The following is a 22,740-nucleotide window of genomic DNA, read 5'->3' on the forward strand; positions in this document are numbered from 1 at the left end:
GCTGCAGCAGATCACCCTCCAAGAAGAAAGCCCAGGCACTGCCAGAGCAGATCCAGCAGAGGAGTTAAGGGATATGAGAGCCAGAACAAACTGTTCACAGCTGCCACAGATCCATGATAAGCTAATTTTTACTGCTGATTTCCTTTGGCTTCCTCCACCTCCTTGTGCTGTCAGTGTAATCAGGCCTGAAGTGGAGTGAGGGGAGTCATGCAGGAGGCTCACACACTAGCGAGGATGTGAAAACATCATTGTTTCTGCAAAGCTAGGAAATTAATTACAAATAAACATGTTAAAACAACTGTATCAAACAAAACCAGGTTGAAGGTTCTCTATGCAACATTCAATTAAATTTCTTACTAACGCACATACGTATTATTGCAGGGTATTTAATTATACACTGATATATTACGCTCTTTCCAAAGCACACCTGTCTCATAAGGGCACAATAAATTCATTGTGAAGGTGACAATGGGCCATCTTAATTCTGCCATTTTCTGCCTTTCCAGTATCTGTTTCTCATATATTTTAACAAATTCTTTTAATAAATGTGTACAAACTGACAATTACTGACATATTTATCTGGCATACCTAAAAAGATAAAAAATACAAAAGAATAATAACATTAAGGAAAAAAAAATACACAGAGATTAATTCTATCCTGTATGAAACAAATGGAGACTACAGGTCACAGAAATTACTTGAGACCAGGGCATTTTACATCATATCGCATCAACATAAAAACACAGATATCTTCTGATTAGCTTCATGTTATTCCAAAAATGCCCACATTTACGAGAATAGTTTGTTTACAATCTGTTACCTTCTGTAAACATTATTTAATATGTTTTCACACATGAGGACAGTATTAATGGACATTGTAAGATTGACACATCAGTTTTGAAATGTAGATACACTTACAGCTTCTAGTGTCTTTGATAATGTAAATGCCAGCTATGAATTCAGGCAAATTATTTTACATTTTTTACTGCGAAGTCTTTCACTAGGAATCAGAATACCAATATCAGAACTTTGTAATCTTCCTTTCATTTTTATTATATAGGGTCTGGCAGATTTGAATACCAAAAACCTTTTTGGAGTCACATTTAAAATTTATGCAAGACAAGAAACCCTGAAAACACAGTTAAATTTAAAACAGAGCAGGAGATGAAGTTTGCTCAACTTACCTGCAAATCAACTAAACAAAGATTTAACTCAAAACTATACAGCCATAAACATTTATGTAAAGAATAATAAAAAACCTAATCCAGAGGAAAAATGGTTTTATCTTCATTTTAAGTACATCTCAAGTGCCTATGCTGAAAACCATCATTCTGAGTCCAATCCTCTTTACTATCAGTTTGAAACCTTACTAAGTACTAATATGAGTGCCATTTTTTACTTACATTTAAATTAGCAGACAGACATAACTAACCTGACAAAATGCTTGTCATATTTATAGTATGTAGAAGGCAAGTGACTCAAAAGGTTCTGAAGTATAGAAAAGTTTGCTCACATAATTGTCTCTGTACCTGTAAGCTCTGAACCTGTGGAAGGTGGGTTGGACTACTGAAGTCATACTAGTGACTATCAGGAACAACAGACTAATGTAATACTAATACACTTACTAATTAATGCTATTAGAAGTCATTCAAAGTGGTCTTAAAAATTAAGAGGGTTTCAGTGAGAAAAGAAATATATATCTGTCTGTGCTCACAGATCTGATGGCCTTTTGTTTTATTCATTCACCATTTGTCAGTATGTACCTTAAGTAGTAAAAGACTAAATTGAATGTACAATTTCCAAGGAAAATATTTTATGTAGCTTTCCTCTGCAAGACATCTTAGCCAGACAAAGGAGGTGTCCTTGCAATCATGGATACAAATCTGCATACTAAATTTTACTTGCTGTCCATGAAATCAAAAGGTGTGATCAAACCTGACTTTTAATAAATGTTTTAATAGTCATTACTTGGTACACACTTGATTTTCTTTCTCCTTTGTGGATCATTCCTACAAAACCATGATTTACTTAGCACAATTTACTCAATGTAGGTTTAACAGATGTTCCTCTGCAATGTATTATTAAACAACACTCAGGAGCTAGAATCATGTGGATAACTTTTTTTTTTCCTTTTACATACACTCATATTAAAATGGTCTTACTGGGATAATGCCACCTAGGATCAGTCTGGGCATCAGAGCTCCTCACAAAACATTGCAGAACTTTGCCCAACATCTCAGCCTTAGCCTAGGAAAATTTTGGAGGAAAAAAAGACAAATCACAAACCTTTCATCAGTCTCTTTCACCATTCTGTTCTCCTCTACATCAGGAAAACTATCTTGGCCAGCTACAACAGTGTTACTGCTAGAGGTGGTTCCTGTATATGAGAAGTCAGTAAGAACACCTGTTACATGCAGCAGAAAGTATTTGCAAAGCAATAAAAGCCCATAACTTTAATTTCTTTAGTAGCCACAGTCAAAGTGATCATTCTGCATGTACTTGTGCATGTGAATGCCACCTCTACAAAACAGGACCTGCTTGCATGGCTGAATGGTGTAAAATTTAGACGCTTTGAGGGGTAGGTTAACATAATGATGTCCTTCCACTCCTTGTACTACACTCATTCTAATGTGACATAACCTATTGTTTTTCAAGAATTTGGCAAAACATTGACAAGGTTGAATTTAGGGTGGGAGTGTCATGTATCTTTGACTACTGCAGCTTAGAAATAGCCTTTCACCTTTGAAAACAGAACTGCCATGCAGTTGAGGCTCTCTGTTTTCAGGAAACTCTGCTGCTTTGGTGGATCTGCTGTAATCACAGTGTTGGTGATGACTTCTAGTTCTGAGAAACTAGTGGTAGGAGAACCACCTCGTAAGAGTTCTGAACAGCAGCAGTCATTGGCAATAGTCTATTAAAATAGTTGAGAGAATTAAGCATATGTTTACACAGCATATACAACATTAGGAATCAAAAAGAACTGTAATTTAGATGTGCAACGAGGCCCTGAAACTTGCACTTTATATATATACACAGATCTGGATTAGTGCAAAACTAAGAGATTGTTTTTTAAAGAGATGAAGACTGGAAAGAGCAGGAGAGCATAACTGAAAAGTATATTTAGGTCATACCAGAAGCTGCAGCTGAGGCTTTGTTACTGGCAGCAAAACGGTAAAATGGAGGATTATCACAATGCTGGACTATTGGGTTCACTGGGTCGGTTTGCTGCAGCTCAAAAAGCAGCTCTTCCATTGTCTGAATAGTGTTATTGCGACATAGATATATTGCAACCTTTTTTATCTAGAGAAGAAAATAACAGTTATTACTCTCTGTCCAAAGTGAATTTCCGGATAAATCAATACCTGTTACACTGCAGTACTGAAAAGATCCAGGATACAAGGGGTTACTCCTGGACAAACACCACAACCACACAACGGCATCCATCTTGTTCATACAGAAATAAAACTGCTCACTTTGGTATCAAAATAATTTCCCCAGCAGAGTGACGCTGCGATATAATTACCCCAAAGTTTTTGCTTACCTTCCACAAATGAGCTGTTTAGATATGTAACTATGTAAGATACACATACACAGAACCAACTCAATTTTGTATCTATCATTTAAGCATATCAGCGTTAACTCTGAATCACACTCAGGGATTTATAGTTTGAGTATGTGATTTCCACTGAGGATGAATCTTACTCTCCTGAAAGGAGCAACATTCTCATCTAGAAATCTAGATCTACCCAAAACTTCAGATATATTTCCAGATACGGTTGATGTGAAAGAGGTAGCTGTAGCCACAAAGAATAATCCAGGCTCTGAGGACCTACTTGTATCTGTAATCAAAGTAATAGCACATGGAAGAAAGGCAGAGCAATTACATATACAGACTTCACTGCATCCTGTTTTGAAAAATCTGAGAGAGTGTAATTTATAGAAATTCCAGTAAAAAAGCTTTTATCTTTTCACAAGACCTCAAACACTGTATACACTGTGGCAATGAGGATTCTTGAGATACTCAGATCAAATGAGACTGAATTCTTGAGGAAAAAAACCCTGATGGCTCTTAAAAGCAGAGATTCTCTTTGGCTCAAAAACATTTGATTCATAAACTGCTGGAGCTGGGAGACTGTGTAGGGAAGCAGCCCTCTCTGCTTGCGTTCTTGTTTAGTTGTCCCTAAATGGATGCTTATAGTGGAGCTAATACACAGGACGGAAGTGCCTGTTGGCCTCACCAAGTACTGCTGTTCTCATACTCTTAAATACTTCCACTAAAGTAACTTCCTGACTGCTTCTCTTTCCTTCTTTCTCCCTCCTTTTTTTTTCTTAAAGTAGAGAAAATGCACATATTCAAACTCTCTTACTCTACTGTGCTAAAAATTCCCCAGGGACTTTCCAGATACAAACCCACCTCCTTTTTGAGGCTCATTTCTCGTAGGGCTCACAGTGCCACTTCTAACTTCTTTCACCCCAGAAGGAGTCACGCTCCCTACACTAAGAGTCTTTGCTGAAGATGTTTCTGAACTGCAAATATTCTAAGAAATCTTTCAGTACGTATGTGAAAGAAAGGACTCAGCTATTTACACCGGGGCACTGGGGAAAAATGCTTAAAGGAAACAGAAGTATAAGAGACAAAGCGACGGACTGCTTGAAAAAAAAAATTTAAAAAATGTAAGTCAGGCATGCTTTTGGCTTGGACCCACACAGGCAGAACAGATGGCTGAAGGCGTGAAGCAGCTGGTGACTGCCTTGGGGCACAGAGGGGTCCAAAAGGAGATGGGTAAACTGGCAATCCTGCAACTGCGTGGTCTTTGGAGCCCAGGTGAGCTGGAACAGTGCTGATATACTGTTAGAATTATCTTTATTTGCTAGTGTTTTCGTGTTATCTACATGATAATTGACGATATATGTTTATGGTATCAGCAGTTTTGTGTAGTTAGCAGAGTTAGGTATGATTTCTTATCTGTAAACTCCAGGGCATTATCAAAACACTGAGCAGATGCGTGTGATATGCCCAGAGTGTTTTCCTACTCCAGACACAGCTATCAGTTCAGGGGTGACTCATAAGCACAGTCAGGCTTCCTACAGAAGCTGAAAACTTTTTCAGATTTTGCAAAATCTGAGAATCAGACTTTCAACCCGACATTGTACACCACAGACTAGCAGGGTGGCAGAAAACACAGGAACCTTGTCAGCCGCCACCACCAGTGAAAACCTGATTGTCTGGTTCACAGCCACTGGAAGCCTGGGAGGGAGAGCAGAAAAGTCCCAGAGGCAAAACAGGAGATGCTGAGCAGATGAAGCTGGAGATGCCAAAACAGACTGCTCTCTTTGTTGAGTAAGAGAACTGTATTGTCCTAGAGGAGGACAGGGCTGTGAGAGCCAAGGCTTTGAGGAAAAGGGGGTTGGAAAGAATTTGAAGAAAGAAGTGCTATGGGTATGAAGGGGGTTTGAGGTAGGCTGGGGGATGGCAACAGTTCTGGAAAAAGGATCTGTTGAAAGCTCTGGGTTGGCAAGTATCTGGAGGGGAGGATGAGGTATGTGAGCGGCTCCTGGGCAAGAGGTGATCAGGCATGTCCAATCAGGCTACAGATTTAGGAGTGAGGCATATACTCGGCACTGGACTACTCCTTCCTCGTAGAAAACCGCCCCTATTCCTTTTGTAAGCTGTCAGAAATACAACAGCCCTCACTTTGCTTCTTACCTCTGTGATTTCCACTTGTTCTCTGCCAACACAGCTCCTCCTGATGGAGGTCACCTTTGGGCCTGAACCCATGTCTGTCATAGAGTGTAGGATCGGTCAAGTTGCTAAGATGCTGGGAAGTCTCTCATCTAACCTCCTGCTCAAAGCATGTCAACACTGAATGGAAAGCCTCTGTCACAACTGATGTAAAGATCTCCATCACCCTCAAGATATTTGCGATCAACCCCTTTCTCTTCTTCTCATATAAACCTTGAGCTTCTTACAGCAACTCCACTTTCAAATCTTTCCTCTTTTGACTGGCTAGGCAATCGCTAGTCTAAATCACTAACTTTGCATGTATATGCACTGATTTGAGACTATAGAACAGCTAAACCCTACAATAAAAGGAAACCAAGAGGATGTCTATAGTACAATTACAACATCTTGAAAATTTTTACGGTCTTCTATATTTGCTTTATTCTATTATGCATAGCAGTCATCATGAATACTTTAAGCAAAGTATTATTTCAGCAACTGTAAGTGAAATATATTTATGAGGCTTTTTAGATAAGTTTAATCACATTATTAGTAATTTCAAATTTATTTCAGGGAACTCAATAGAAAGAGACTAATAAAACAGCATATTGTAATTGTGCTAGATAATGTACTAAATTTAGATTCTCTTTCACCCAGAAACTGAGCAATAAGGAACATGGGAATGGGACTATCTTGCTTTTCTCAGACAGCCCTGGTTTTATTTTAACTTGAATAATAACAATATCCTGCACAGTTTGACTTGCACATTGCAGGAACAGTTATATAATTCATGACAGCCATGCAAAGGCAAAAGTTGATGTGGTAAGTAGCTTATAAAAGGTCGGCTATCTCGTGTCTCTTGAGATGTCCCACAGAAAGCCTTAGCCTGCTAAAGGAGAAGAGAATGTAGCACTTTCTTAAAACTACACGCTTTTCTGAAGGAACACCAAAAAACAAACTAAGAAGATCATAGCATGTTACATCCCATTCATGATATAACATCCACTGTTTAAAGGACTTTCAAAATTTAACTAAAAGCTTTGTGAAAAAATTGATTACTGAGAAAAATTAATAAGCATTTGTATTTTTACTTCTCTTCATTTTTCATAAAAGTGATTTAACCTCTGAACAGCCATTCTCTCTTTTAAATATAATTTTAGATTTATATATAAATTCCGTATTTTTATGGGATTCTGACATGAAAAAAATATTTCTTATATTTTTTCTCATTCATTCTGGCAATTTATAGTCAGTACCTGTTACTGGCCCCTTACACAGATATGCAAAGTTGCTCTTTGCTTGAGAGCAGCCACTTCTTCCTTGAAATGAGGTGTGCTCCACTGGTGGAGATCGAGATCCCCACTACTCAACTCCTTTTTTGAATTTCAGTCTCTTGGCTCATTTATTCCTGAGATTTAATTTTGTACAGTGTGCTAGGGAATATGTTGGTACTTATTTTTGAAACAGAAATTAATCTTCTGCAGGTGATAGCTGTTTTCTTCATTAAAACCTGTGCAACCAATAGTAAATAAAATAAATTGCACTTACATAAGGTAAAAGGATGGTATCACTGCTAACACCACACAAACTAATGAGAAACTGCAGTGTTATCCTAAGGTTGTTACTCCATTTTTCATTGTTGGCCAAAGCATTCCAGACATTTTCCATCTCTGGTCCGGGAATTTCATCTCCATACTGCAAAGGATCATAGGCATACATTTCTTGAAATACGCAGACCTCCGAACTAAGTGAAGCTCTTTTAGAGCGTTTTCTCATGCAAAACCAACAGTAAAATGCTGTAAGAAGTAACAAACAGTATTTTCAAAAGCTACCTAACAGACTTCAGAGCATTAATTCTATTTAAAAGTACTTAGGTTCAGATCCACAGAAGGACTTAAATCACACAAAAAAAAGTCTTTCAGGAATATAAATTCAGAAGTTCATCCCAAAATCAGGCAGTTTATTGGGTTTCATCTTTACAGTTGTTCAAGCAACTGAAGTTCTGTTTCTGCATGTCTTGTACCCAAGTGCTTCAGCCTTCACATCAGTAAACAATTTGGTACCTCTCCTCTGAGTAAATCCTAGCAGAATTAAGCATTAGACAGCCCTTTGCTTTCACATTGGAAACGAGCATCTTTTGCTTTCTTTTGCAAGTTCTTTTGCATAGGAATGACTCCCTTTTGTCCAGTCCTTTAAATTGATTGTGCATGCATGCGGGAGTCTAAAATGGAAGCTGTTCTGTTTGCTATGTAAAATCTTTGGCTCACACTTTGAGAAGACTGTTTTAATCACTGCACAGACTGACTGACATTCTGCTAGGAGAGGCAATTTCCAGGTCAAGCTATTCTACTGAATTTATGATCTAATATGTATTAGCTACACCTATACTGTCACTGGCATCTACATCTTCTGTCATCTACATTGGCACTTGCAAGTGCCAGTCCCTTTATCACACATACAGCCTCAAAGACAGGTCAATCAATAGGGTTTGAAGAAAGCACACTTGTTCACTCTGGAACAAAAACTTTGTGTGGTTTTGGAAGCAACTTACTCCAAGGACTGCTGCTGATAGGCAGTAAAGGTGGGACTACATCACATCTGTTTTCAACCCATAAAATTCCTCTAACAATATCCTAGAGACTCTGTACCACCAGATAATTCATGAGCCAGTATCATGCCCTGGATATGCAACAAGTATCAAAACTAACATTCTGGTGGGCTGAAGCACAGCCCCCACATTACTTCAGACAAGCTGATATGACAAAATGCATACAAAAGAATAATTACATTTTACTTACAGGGCCTCAACATGAGGCAAGATCCAGAATCAACTGCTATGGAGCATGGATACAGACATTTTGCTCGAGAGAGGATTAACCCTGAGCAGGATAGGAAATGTGAACCGCTCTGTCCCATCTGACACAGGTACCAGGCATTACTTCCTGGAGTTATGTATTCAGCAGTTTAGACATATGTACTCAATCAGGCAAAAGCAGTGCCAGAACAGGCATGGAATACTAGTATAGTAGCCTGCAACTCAGAAAAGAGAAGGAACAGATGGATTCCCAGTACCTCCTCCACCAGCTGCTTAGGCATTTTACATGAAAAAAGTAATTGGAGAAAAGGAATCCCTGGTCCTTTATCAGGACCTGGGATGTAAAATACAGAAAAATGCTTTAACTAGCACCTTAGAAATTTTTACCCATTTTTTCCTTTTCTCTCCCTCAAAGAATATTTAAGTGTTTCCTAGAAAGTACAGGAGCTTCAGCAGAACAAATTCCAGATGCTCATTCTCACCCCCAAATAAACTTTCATCTGCCGCCTTAGGCATTAACCCGGGATGTGATATAGGAGGGAACTGAACATTGCTCCTCTATAACTAAACCTTAATGCTCTCACTATTAGTTTTTTTTTTTTTAAAGGGGTAAAACACTTTCCTTTTTTCATGTTTTGAAAGAGAACAGTTTTAGCATTGTGCTTAAAAGAAAAAGTGAAGGAACTTCTTCAAAAAGAAGGTTGTGTCTGATCAGTACAGATCGTTCCAGTGCAAAATTTCTGATATCAGAGGGAAGAAACTGAAGTACCTTTTGCTTAAGAAACATAAGCTGAATATTTCAGAAACTGTTTTACAGGTTGGTTTTTTTGTTTGTTTTGCTTTTTTACCTTGGCTGTCATATACATGAGGTTATTAAGAACCAGGGAGGTGGCCTCAGGAGAGCCCCAGCCATTGCCTTTTAGTCCACTTGTGACTGTTATTTCCCCATCCTTGTCCTTCAGTTCATCTTCTGGAGTGGTGGGGCTTGAACCAGGGAGGAGCAGTCTGTTGTCTACAAGTTCAATATTATGAAGCCATGGTAGTAGATAGGTAAGCATGATCTGTCTTCCATTTGGATGTGTTGTCGGAAATCGCTGGCTTACCTCTAAAATAGTAGAAGTTGAAAAGGACATGTTATGTTAGTTTATGAAGAAAACCTTAACTACATGTTTTAAATCAGATTTCTGACATGTTTTAGACCACCTGATGGTTTTTACCTTGCAAACCAAAGCATACAAAAGCATATACTTGACCTTCCTGAAGAGAAACATTAATTTAATGGTCAATAATAGCAAGCAATTGGTCAGGTCGTCTGTCTAAAATAACTAACATAGTCTGGGCTTAGAAACAGAAAGTCACCCCTTATTACTGTGCCATATTATGTATTATGTGAAATGGATGACAGTAAAGAGGAAAAAGGATAGTTCCATTAATTGGCTGTTATTCTAGAATTTCAAGAACTTTTGGAGTATTACAATAAACATTCAAAAGTATTCTGCAGAATTACAAGTGCCCCATCAGCCTCCACCTTTCTAAGCTATAGTTTAAATCTTAAGGCACTTTATAGAGTTTACAAAAACACCTTGCATATATTAGGAATCTTACTTCCTTTGGGGAGTCCTATAAAATTCATAGTCGGCTGCCAGTCCAGGAGTGCTGTATACTGCACTTTATATAGTTTATAAAAAAGAACTGGCACTGTAAGGGAAATAGATTTGGAAAATCTGGTATAAGAAATACAGTGACAGGCTTCCTGCCAAGGTGAACCACATTAGCTCTCTTTACCAGAATTCTTCTGTAAAATCAGTACAGTTAATGTTTCCTTTCTTTCCTCACTGCCTGTTTTTTTTAAAAATCTCCAAGAGATATACTGTTCTCTCACATTATGATTCTAGATGTATAGAAAGGTGCTCTGATTTGGACTGTGTATCTGAGTTCTTTTAAACGACATAGCCACTACAGCAACATGAATAGATGGGTTAACAGTAATAATGAACAATGTTTGCGTTTTTTTAAAGAAAAACGAGCCATCAGAATTTCCCTACACCAGTTATTTATAACTCATGGTATCTTGGGCACTAAGAAATGTATAATGTATTGATCCTTTACCCTTCCTCCAGCCCCTACAGACTGAGTAAAAACAACAGACTGGGGTTTTAAGAGACAGTAAGAATTCCCACGATTACAGACATTGCATTCTGTTATTTAAAAACTAGAGCAACACATTAGATGGACTGATTAAAACTGACAGATAGGTCTCAAAACATAATTGTTCCCAGGAATGGTCTCAGAGTGGGCATATTCTGAATGGTGCTCCTGCAGGTCTGATTCATTAACATTTTCTCAGTAACCCTGAAAAAATGTATTTCTGATAAAATTAAAATGATACTAATGACTCGCAGATGTGCAAATAACAGAAGGTAGAGATCACTCATTCAGAGTGATTTGAATCATTGGTGAAACTGGACACATGCAATCAATCTTCCCAAAGTTCAAGTCATATTTATGTAAAATGAAGAATTCTGTCCTCACAGTTATCATACATAAAAGAAGAATCACTATGCTTAACATAAGAACCTATTATAGTAGAGTTTACCAATTTCACTTTAACTTATCCAGGGCCCTTGTAATTTCAAAATTACCCTAAGATGACACAAGTGGCACAGAATCCCCAACCAAGGTTTTTATATAGCTATTCTGTAGGAAATATATATTGCATTCCTAAATCTGATTTGACCTGAACCAGAATAAAACCAGGTCAAGCTACATTTGTAAACAGAATTCCTGTTCACAGGTGGAAATGTCTTAGCACTCTGCCATTTGTACAAAAATGTAAAGTAGATAATAAGTCAAATAGATGTAGGTACCTGAAAAAAGTGGAAGGGTAAGTTCAGGATACATCCTTGCAAGTTCGTATGAAAGAAGGGTGAGTGAGACACTGTAAAGAGGTGGCAATGGACCATGTGTACCGTACAAGATACTGCCCGGTCTTTGCTCAGCTACCTTTTTTGAATAAACAAAAAGCTTTGATTCAAGGATCTATGAAAGAGAGAAAAAAATGTAATGAGACAATAATAATTCATTAATTCAGGAAATGTCAGCATTTCAAGTTTTGATATCAGAGAATGATCTCTATGCTTTGGAGTATACTCTCCAAATTTCAAAGACACCACAACTAATATTTTCCCACTAATTTTTATATAAAAATTCCCCTAAGCATTTATAGCCAAGACAAAACTAATTGTCTATTTTCAAAACAAAAATAAAAGCAAATAAACAGCACTTTATAAGAAGTTCAAAAAAACCCCAAAGATAGGCGGACACATGCATTTCGTTGTTTTAAAAAAAAGGAGCTGATACATGCCTGCATAAGTTGCATGGAAATTTCATAAATCTCTCTGTTCGTGTCAGATGCCTTGAACAGCACCAAGTTTAAAAGCGTCACTATATCAAAAGGATAGTTCCTAGAAGAATAAACAGTACATTTTCATGAACGTTGGTGAGTAATGCGGACTCTATTCACTCTGATTTACTCTGTAATATGGTCTAAAGAGAATGTCATCTTTCTTTTCTCTGTTCTACTACCAGAATACGGGAACAGGAGCTTTTATGAACACATGCTGCTTGATCAAAGGGTCATCTGGTGAATGGGAAGAAAGAAGGGATTACTTACAATTACCTTAGACTAATACTTAGGAATGCATTGAGTTACCCACAGTGAGAAATGCAATACCTGTGTCTATAACTGTCAATTGATTTTAATTTCTAACAAAAACTGTTTATAGAACAGGCCAACACTCATGAGAGAAGATGGGTAGCACGAAAACTTCCAGGGATAAAGTGCTACCTCTTAAGCCAAGCTGCAATGAAAACAGTCCCTTTGGAGAAAAGGTGCTATCTCTGACATGAACATTCCCAGATATTAAACAGTTCTATCAAAATTGTTTTCAAAGAGTAAACACGTGGAACTGCTTCGAGAAGTCCACTATCTATAAAGTCAACATTAATTGTACGGATAAACATATTAAAGTGTTAACCTAATAAGAATATTGCTAGAAGAGCAATTCCCATGTCACAATAGTTGGATTTTCAGTAAGTAAGTTTATGCTTTTTCATTATGATTTTTAAATGCACCTGATTCAATTGTGAACCAGCAATTTCTCAGCCTAGAGCTACTGTGCTCCTGGGTAGCTGCAGAATGCCTATTTGGGTATTTTAGTGTTAAAAAATATTGCAAATACATGCGTGGCATGGGACTTTCTTGTGAATTCCAAATTCCCAAGTTCCAATGCACCCTCTACACCTGTCTCTTTGCCCTTCCAATAAGTTTAAAAAACAATTAAAAAAAAGAAAGGGAGTGGTTTCTTTGTAGAAAGACAGACATCAACAATGAGATACATTCCTGCTCATTTTACAAGTAGTTTAAGCAGTGGCCTCTCTATACATATTGATAGACAACAGAGGAAAAACCATAACAGCTTTCAAATATTAATAGAAATCTCCAACTTGATAGAAATCAGACTTTCCCTTCAAAGTAAATCGTGCAGATCATACTCTCAATTTTTACTATAGGTATGGCAAGATTATTTTTTAGGACACAGTGGCACAGGTAACACAATCCGAGGAAAAAATACTGGCTGAAAACCTGACAGGTTTATGTGCTCATTAAACAAAAAAACCCCTTAAAATAACTGAATTTGTAAACACAAAGTTCCATTCATATTTTTAAAATCTCAATATAATGCAGTCTATAGTCTAGTTGTTCCTGTAAGAACAAAACGCTTTTACAGATAAATTCTAATAAAATAATTGACTTGTTTTGATTTGCTACATCCCAAGTATTTCTCTGTTGAACTATGCTGATCACATATCTTACCAAATTATTTTTTGTCAAGACTGAAATTTTCAGATTTCAATTAGGTGCAAATTACATTTTTTTTTTTTTTTAGACTACCATTAAATTTCTCTACAACTTTTGTCTCGAAAAGATACAGAAAAAAACCATGAAAAATTTTCTGGTGGCCTGACACAAAAGCAGTATTTGTATCTGTGTCTTCTTGTACCTTGTGCTTGCTTAGTGTTAGCAGCAGTGATGATACCAGTCTATAGAGAAGTAACAGATAATCACATCAAATGAAAGCTGGTTAGAAAAAGAACAAAACAATTACTTTCAAGCTAATAACATTTAAAACTTTTTTCCTTTTATAAAGTATTTCAAAATATTTTGAAATCAGATTTATGACCTATGTTCAAATTAGTGTGTTATGGTTATTTTGTATCTTCCTAAGCAAAATAGCATAAAAATGCCACAGATTTCATACGGTAAGATCATCTTCTACCAAGCATGCCACTTTGTTTTCAGAATCATGGAAATAAAGTGACACAGTTCCCAAGAGTTAAGAGTATATAACGTTATATAACGTTAGGAGTGTGACTACCAATTCTTTCGAACACAAGCTGAACCTCCATTTGTCCTTGCATTTGAAAGCGTAGATTAATAGATTAATTAATACCTGCTTCCACACACAGTTGCAATGGCTTTGAAACATCCAGAGGCAAGCTGGTATGATCCAGTATAACATCGATCAATAGCCCAGTTGAAGAGATTGATTTGATCAGGATTCAGTTCTAGCAACAGGACTACAACCTCACAGCCAAGCTGATGAACCTGAGAATATAAATACATGCCAAAACATGATTGGTGAGATCAGATGTGTTCATTCTCTACAACTCTTACGAGTGACATAGGCAAAACAAGGGGAAAACACAGTGTTCAAATTAAGTAAAAAGAAATCAGAAAATTTATCATAAACTTATTTCAGGGATAGCACAGTTGAAATGTGACTCAGTTTTCAATACTGCTCACTTCAAAGAAAATTGTATGTACAAAGACTACATAAATGAAATAAATTTTCAAAGGAGGTTTCCAAAATTAAGCATGGAAAAAAGCAGAATCTTTGGAAAAATCTAAGACTTGATAGAGTCTCACCTAATCTTGATGATAGGTGTTCTTGCGCAACTTCCACGTGTACTGCTTAACTGATTTGTTAAATGCTTATTTCCTACTTCATGTGAGTTTCATAAAGTGACACACTTTCATGTTTATCTTTCTTTTGACTAACACAGAAGCAAGGCAGAGAAAGAAAAATATCTTTTGCAAGCCTGGGGGTATGAAATCTTGTATGTTTAATGCAGCTACACCAAGCACTCTAACGACTACAGACCGTGTATCACTTAATCCTTTTACCATCACTGCTACCAACACACAAGTAAGACTTGGACTACACCTTTGTGATCCTTCAGTAGAGGACAGAACTGCAACACCAAACACTAATGCCTATTAATATTCTGTCACCAGGTGTAGTTAACTACTTGTAAAGACTGCAAATGATATTTAATGTTAAAGGACAGGATAGGATCCTTCTCACCTAAATCTGAACTAGCTGCATAAGCGATGCACTTTAGTTACAGTCCTTCATTACAGTGATTAATCATGAATTACAGTGATTAGCTTAGGGAAAACAAATTTCACCTATCATATCCAAATTTCGTTTTTCAAGAGGAAAAGTTATTAAAAAAAAGGTAATTTTTGCCCCTAGTTACTTTATGAGTGGTATATACCAATGATCAATTAGATGTGGTGATACAATATTTGTTGTTGATAATGAAAACGTCAGGAGGAAAAGGGCGTCTTTTACTTTCTCTTGTTCTATATTTCCTTCCCACAGCCATAAGAATTTCAATTATATGTTATCACGTACACGTCTTTATAGCTCCATCCCTACCAAGATTCCAGAATCTTATCTAATTTCCAAGAGATTTTCTCTGTAGCTATCCCTCCTTTCTTCTAATTTGTCCAATTTTTTTTCATAATAGACTACCATTTCTACAGCATGCATCCTCTAGCTGCTCCATGACACTTCAGGCTTTGCTGTCTGCATTTTTTTAGCAAGCACAGTCATCTCTGCTGGTATGAGATTTTTAGGGACAACAGCAGATCAAGATACCACAACAGCAAGTGCAAGATACCAGAAAGGGAAAGATCATTGTTCTCTCTCTCCACTTCATGTAAATCACCAATCTGCTCCTCCTTGATCAAAGAGATAGTCCAATCAGCCATAAATACAGAAGGACTGGATAGCTACAAAGTCAAAACCCATCTTCCCACAAATGGAAGAGAAACTGCAAGAATAATCTATTACATGTTTTTTGAAAAGAAAAAAAGATGTTTTTTTCTTCTCCTGAATCACTTATCATCTGTCTTGGTTTCAGCCGGGATAAAGTTAGTTTTCTTCATGGAACCTAGTGTGAGGCTGTGTTTTGGATTTGGGATGAGAAAATGTTGACAACGTGCTGATGTTTTGGGTTGTTGCTGGGCAGTCAGGGACTGTCCAGCTTCCCATGCTGGCCTGACAGTGAGGGGGCTGGGGGTGCACGGGGAGCTGGGAGGGGACACAGCTGGGACAGCTGACCCAGGCTGGCCAAAGGGGTATTCCCTACCATATGATGTCACGCTCAGTATATAAAGTTGGGACAAAGGAGAAGGAAGAGGTGGAGAGGACCTTTGGCATTATGGTGTTCATCTTCCCAAGTAACCGTTATGCATGACAGAGCCCTGCTTCCCTGGAGATGGCTGAACACCTGCCTGCCCATGGGACGTGGTGAATGAATTCCCTGTTTTGCTCTGCTTGTGTGCATGGCTTTTGCTTTACCTATTAAACTGTCTTTATCTCAAACCATGAGTTTTCTCACTTGTACCCTTCCGATTCTCTCCCCTGTCCCACCATGGGAGAGGGAGCAAGTGGGTGCGTGGGGCTTAGTTGCTGGCTGGGGTTAAACCACGACATCGTCTTGACTTCTTTGGAAGATCTACCCACGCACTTTCACTCAGATTTGTTTCACTAGCATCTATGATACCAAGCAGGAAGGGATTTTACATTCTTATTGCACAGAAACTTGAAGCAGGTGGGCAGAAGCACTCCAAATAGAAATACAAATATTTCTGAGTTCGTGACATTTTTAACCTTTCTTTATCAGCAGACAAAAAACCTAAATTTTATGTTGCAAGCAACACTGTTGCTCTTTAAAAAAAAAACCCTTGCAAGTATTTTACCTTATTATTTACCTATTTTGTATTTTCAGAAATAATAATTCTTTTACTATTTAAATGCTTTTAAATTAATTATACTTTTGTATTAGAAACTTGCATAAAGCTATTGTTTCCTCCACAAAACAAAATATACACAGTCATAGTTCTTACACTCACAAACTCTTTACTCACCCAGTACAGAGATTAAAATTTTTCATCAGTGTTGCATTTTGGGGAGTACTTACACGTAAATCTTGACAAGCCAGAATGTTATCAAGCCATTTGTAAAGATATCCATCAGGGGAAAGACCAACATTATCAAACACAGGTCCACAGCAGAGCACAGCTGACATGGCCTAAAAACACAAGGAAATTTAGTTACACAAAAAAATAACAGGAACGAACCTTTCAGAATGATTTGAGCCCAGATCCAGGCTAACAGGAATGCCACTTGTTTTTATTTTTGAGGGAACTACGGTGAAAATGGTAACAGCTGATTTTGCTAGAATCCAGTAATTAATGTTGCTATGGATGTTACTGGATTCAAGAAAATGCTCAGTTTAAGCATTTTGTAAGGAATACTATAGCCCAGTTCCCCATTCTTGAAAATACATTCTGTCATTTTACCCAGTCTTCACAAATTGACCTACAAAACAATTAAGATACACACATGTTTCAACAGCACCTTTCTGCAAAAATTAACATTGTTTTACATCAAGGGATACCCCTTATATAAGTACATAAGCTATTATTTTCCCAGCTTACTTAGTGGGTGAGTTGCAACTGGTTTTGCTGCAAAAGTATTCTATTATTATTGAGCATGTCTCCAGGCAAGTGTGGGAGACAGTCCTGAGATGTGCATGTGATATAGAACTGGCACTATATTTAATTTCAGTGCCTAATATCCTCTCACTGAATCTGATAACCTGTTAATGATCAGCTAATAAAATTTTAAAATGCATTCTTGTTTTCAAAATAATTAGCCTTGAAAAGTATACAAGTTTGCACCAAGTAGGCCAGTTCAAATTTCTGTGAAATGAAAAGAAATAAAACCCACAATTACTTTTATTTTGACTGGAAAACTGCTATTACTGATTTTGACAGTGAAACTTTAATACCTTTAATGCACAATACTGGTATCTTGTAATCTGATGATTTCTATCACTGTAACGGTCCAGTGGTGTGAACATAATACTGAATGGTCCTGCCCACTGGCTGAATAAGATGAACAGGTGATGCCTCAAGCTCTGCTGAGGGAAGAGAAATCTCCTGTGGTGAACTAAGTGAACAGAAATAGAAATAGGTGTGGTTTGTTAATGTTAAATACACATTTATGCGGCAGAGATGATAACACGGATTTCAAATATCTACCAACAGGGAGTTTTTCGCAAATGTACAGTATACACTTAATCCAAAGTATCTAAGCTGCTTTAAAAAATCTCATGTAGTGAAAAAGATGCATCTTGTTTCTAAGACCCTTCAGTGCTGAATTAATGTATACTTATACAAACATGTACATCTAATTTTAGAAACAGCATGCAAGAAACTAATTACAGAATCAGACTTTTCACTCCCTCTGCATTCCTCTAATGGTAAATATCTACTTTTTTTCCCCAATCCTTTAAATGCAAGCCCAAACAATACATTTGTCATATTCTAGTACAGTAATAGGTAGGGACAAGAAATGAAACGTGGTACCTGTTTGTTTATGACAAAGATATGGTATAAAAGAAATCTTTTAAACAATAGTTTTAATTCCCCAAAGTAAAACATGATGGCAGAGGCAGTCCTACATTTATTGAAGAGATTGGCAAACTGCTACTGGCCAATTATTTTTAATCTAGAAACTGTGCTGGAAGTCCACAAAGTGTAAGTAGACAATACTAACACAAATTAGTATGAACAGTGGCTAAAGATGATAGATCGTTGACACAATAAACATTTGTCTTCTAGGAGTTAAATGTTATGGCTTCCTTAGTTATTGATATATTTTAAAGCTGTCTTGTTAGCAGAAAATACATCTCTATAGAATTACATACTGAATTACTGAATTGCATCAGTTACTATGGCATTCTCTCAAAACATACAACATAGCTGTCTGATGGTGTAAAATTCATAAAACATGCAGTCCTTTGTCATGTACCTTGTAGAATGTGAGAATAAGTGCAAAGAGGAAGGCTTCTGCAAATACTCTACCACTAGAAAAATTCTGTATTGTTAATGAGCATCATTCAGAAAAGCAATAAAGGTAAGAAATTCAGTATTTTGGTGGTTAACAATAGCTAAGAACTTGACGCCACTCGGTTCAAAGAGAATTTTTTTACTGACTTGAATGAGAATAGCAAGGATGCCATTTTTTCCTTATCTTCTTCAACTATTATATACTTTTTATGTATCTTCTAGCTGAAAGCAACTGTATGACTTCTTTGACAAAATTTGCACACTAGAACTTACATGAAAGCATTTGTTCATTATTTATTCCCTTACTGTACTCTTTTGGATTCCTTTGTATTCGTTGCTACCAATGTTGTTATGTCCTGTCATAAATTATCTGGAGATAGGAGATTTACATAGACTGAGTAAGCTCCAGACCTCATCTTCTAGTAATTATACGGAGGCCTTTAAAGTAGACATTTTTGTATTCTTTGCTAATGGAATTCCATACATTACATTTCTGAATTGATCTTGCAATATATAAAAAAGATGAAATCAGCTGGAGAAATCTTTGCTATACAACTGCAGTCAGGTAACACCGGATACAGTCTCAACCTTGGGCAAGTTTTTCACTACATTTAATACTGCACCTACCTATATTTTTCAAGGCCTTCCTGAGCTGATGAGAAATCTGGCTCTAAGTCAAAAGGAAGCAGGTTAAGACCTTACGTCAAAGAAATCTGAAGCTCCGGAGGTCACAGATCATTTCTTTGCTGGACTTTTAAAGAGATTATTCTTATGTATGAATACTACAAGCTTCAAAAAGCTTTACAGTTTTTTTTATATGACTCTCGATAGACTTTTGAACTCTTTTGTCCACATTCCCCTTTACCTTCACTATATGATAATGCACAAACAGTGAAAAACAGAAATAAAGAAACAAATTACTTTTCCAATACATACATTAAATGCAATTTCATAATATGTTGAGATAATTTAGCACCATACCTGGAACACACTGAATCAAGTTGGCAATCATTGCACTGAAATGTGCTCTCATATCCTTAAGGATTTCAACTTCTTTATCATTTTCAGCCTCCAGAAGCATGCGAGTCAGATCAACATACTCTAAGAACAAGGCTCCAAGGGCTAAGGTATCTCTTTCTAAGGCTCCATTTGTACTAGCATAAAGGAAATTTGTACATTAAAATAGAGTAACAGTGTAGTTATGCTACAGCTTTCTGAAGAAATGCATAAAAATCTCTCCATATCTAATAATTACACAATTCTTTAAAGAACATACTGACATAAACTCAGTGTTGTAATACTGAAAATTATTTCACTTAGAGATCAATATTAATGATGACTGACAGTCCTACCTGTCACTTATAACACCAGCATCAGCAAGTAGTTCAAAAATTCGCAGTAACTGTAGTCTTAGTAGATCTCGGCGTTCTCGACGTTTCTTGTTCTTGGAATTTAAAAAAACAACCATTTTTACATGCATAAGTGCATACATTAGAAACTAGTAACTCCAGAAATGTCAGCACAGTAGTGAGATCTACGAACTTCAGTTCAAGCATTTTCTTCATGATGGAACTTGACTAGTTTTGGATATTTCATAATAACTGTGTGCTTATACCTCAACACAGAACTAAATATGATCAAATTTTTGTCTTTCAACTATTCTTCAACAACTGTAAACAGCTACCTTAGTCCTCACTGAAAATGTGGAAATGAAATAGTGAAATACTGGATAAAAATTAGTTAACATTCAAGGTTCCTGTGCCACAAACATGCTATCAGGTAGCAGGGATATTCATATTAGCTTTATACCACCTAGTTTGAGCGCTGGAAGCATTGTAAAGTGCAGAACAGATATCCAGACACCAGGAAAATACTTTAGTGGTTAGCCATTCTTGAACTTGACAAGGCTACAGCTAGATGACCACCCATATTCAAGTTAGCTCCTAGCAGACAGCACTCTAGTACACTCATGGTTGTGTTGACTGCAGTGGTTGTACGCACAGTTAACATACTCCTCCGGTAGAACAGGACTGCACTGTTGTTAACTGGTTCCTTGTATCTCATCACCCTCCAGAAAGCTGTCCTTTCTGTCTTCTATCTTGCTGTGAAAGATGTGAATGCAAAAAGGCCTGTTCTTTGCTTTTAAGGGCTAAATTGATTTGTTTCTTTGTATCCTGCATCTCCACTAAGTAAAAAAATATGAGAAGATCAAAAAGCTGCCATTGCACTTTGCTGCCAGAACGAGAGACGCTAAGAGAAAGCTCAAATTTTCCTCTTCATAACCTAAGAATGGCAAGACTGAGTCAGATCAAAGGCTGACTCTGCTGATGGCCAGCAGCAGATGCTTGGGAAAAGGACATGATACTTTCCTTGGCATTCTGACCCAGGACTGGCAGTCTGCAGGTTTTATTCAAATCAGCCGAAGGTTTTATTCAAATCAGTATGCCATTTGATTTGGCCTACTCAGAGTCCTGTTTATTTCCCTTTACACCTGAAAGCTTCCAGGAAGCACATGTAGAGAAAAAAGCAGTTTTATTGTAACACAGTATTTAACAGGCACAGCTGCGTCAGAGGCGGTCTGGCAAGCTCTGTGCCAGTGCCCACATGGCAGATCTTGTGTAATGTCCATTTTGGTTTACCCCTGCCGTTCTTGGCTGTGCTGGTAATTCCCTTTCTAGTCATAGCATATGTCAGTTCAAGGACATTACTTCGGATGTGTCGGATACCTGGCTGCTGACAGGAAGCCTGCTGACAACAAAGCCTGCCGTGTTCTCTATAGTTACACGACCCATACAGTCACTCCTGGGTTTACTTGCTGCTTGCAGGAAGATGGCCCAGTTCTTCATATCAGTAGCAATACAGGAATTAACATTGCGGTCTCACGTTCTCATATTCCTCTACTGATGGTTCCATGTACTAAATTTGCTCTTACAGCACACTGTAAACCTCTGCATTCCTGTGATCCCTTTCCTGAGGGTAGACTGGATATGTACGCCTCCAGAAAAGGCCTTTCAAGTCTAAGTTGTCTTCAGTGGTGCACAGGCAGAAATGCAAAGGCAAGTGGCTGCGCTAACGTGTATTAGTCCACTTCTGCCCAGTATCAAAACAAGTGACCTTCAAATCAATGAATTCATGGGGATGGAAGGCACACAAGTGAATTGAGCAACATGGAGTGGAAATGGTAGTGGACGTTTGCCAGACACAGAATTATTAAGAATTGTCCACATAAAACTTAACCAGAATGAAACACCCACTAGGTGAATTAATTTTTGTTTATTTCCATATTAGGCATAGCTGGGAGCTTCTGTCCACCTATTAATGATTTAACTTCTTCCTGACCACCATGCTCTGTGCGGCTTCTGCACCAAAGACTATGACTCAGCAAGACAGGACAGCACACCAGGTCACCATGAGGATACCTTATTGAAAGGTATTGCTGTGGAGGATAGAGCAGTCAACACACAGTTTGAAACTGCTTGAGAACCAGGTAAACAAGCCTGGGCAAAGGACAGTATTAATGCAGCGACATTGCTTGCTGTACATGTCCCTGCAGAGTTCTCAGCAGAGCTGCATGAACAAAATATCTGTGTCCACACTGGTAAACACAGACAGGGACTGTTTTGTGGCCCTAAAGTCAAGTGGCACAGGCTGCCTCATACTCACACTGCTCCAGAAGACCTCAAGAAGGCTGGCTATGTCCATGTTGCCTAGTGGGACTTGTGCAACGCTTCTCCGGCCCAAGGCGTTATCACTTCATGTTTTCTTATCACAAACTGCCCGCTCTAACCAGAGGGCTGTGCTGCAGCCAGAGCAGTGGGTTTGTAACCTGGCCCCTGCGCTGCCGCACGCAAGGGAGGCAGGGGATGAGGGGAGCATTGCAGAGCAAAAGCAGCTGGGGTAGTTTGGAGGACTGTGTCTGGTAGCTTGGTGCCT

General features: G+C 37.7%; 1 protein-coding gene across 2 annotated transcripts in view; it reads right to left on the reverse strand.

Moving 5' to 3' along the window:
• FRY (FRY microtubule binding protein) overlaps positions 1–22,740 on the reverse strand; it is a gene marked incomplete at its 3' end in the record, with an annotated part of 178,470 nt that overhangs the window by 57,466 nt on the left and 98,264 nt on the right. For both annotated transcript variants that reach the window (XM_082001351.1, XM_082001350.1), the window contains exons 25-35: positions 20,160–20,251; positions 19,789–19,961; positions 17,745–17,905; positions 16,872–16,982; positions 14,051–14,205; positions 11,902–12,001; positions 11,405–11,576; positions 9,386–9,642; positions 7,271–7,417; positions 3,132–3,300; positions 2,287–2,377 (exon numbers count right to left, since the gene is read on the reverse strand). In XM_082001351.1, coding sequence (XP_081857477.1) covers positions 2,287–2,377; positions 3,132–3,300; positions 7,271–7,417; positions 9,386–9,642; positions 11,405–11,576; positions 11,902–12,001; positions 14,051–14,205; positions 16,872–16,982; positions 17,745–17,905; positions 19,789–19,961; positions 20,160–20,251 — 1,628 coding nt within the window. The remainder of the gene's footprint in view (positions 1–2,286; positions 2,378–3,131; positions 3,301–7,270; positions 7,418–9,385; positions 9,643–11,404; positions 11,577–11,901; positions 12,002–14,050; positions 14,206–16,871; positions 16,983–17,744; positions 17,906–19,788; positions 19,962–20,159; positions 20,252–22,740) is intronic.

The sequence above is a fragment of the Phaethon aethereus genome (assembly GCF_964289735.1).
Source record: "Phaethon aethereus genome assembly, chromosome: 1".
In the NCBI taxonomy this organism is placed as follows: Eukaryota; Metazoa; Chordata; class Aves; order Phaethontiformes; family Phaethontidae; genus Phaethon; species Phaethon aethereus.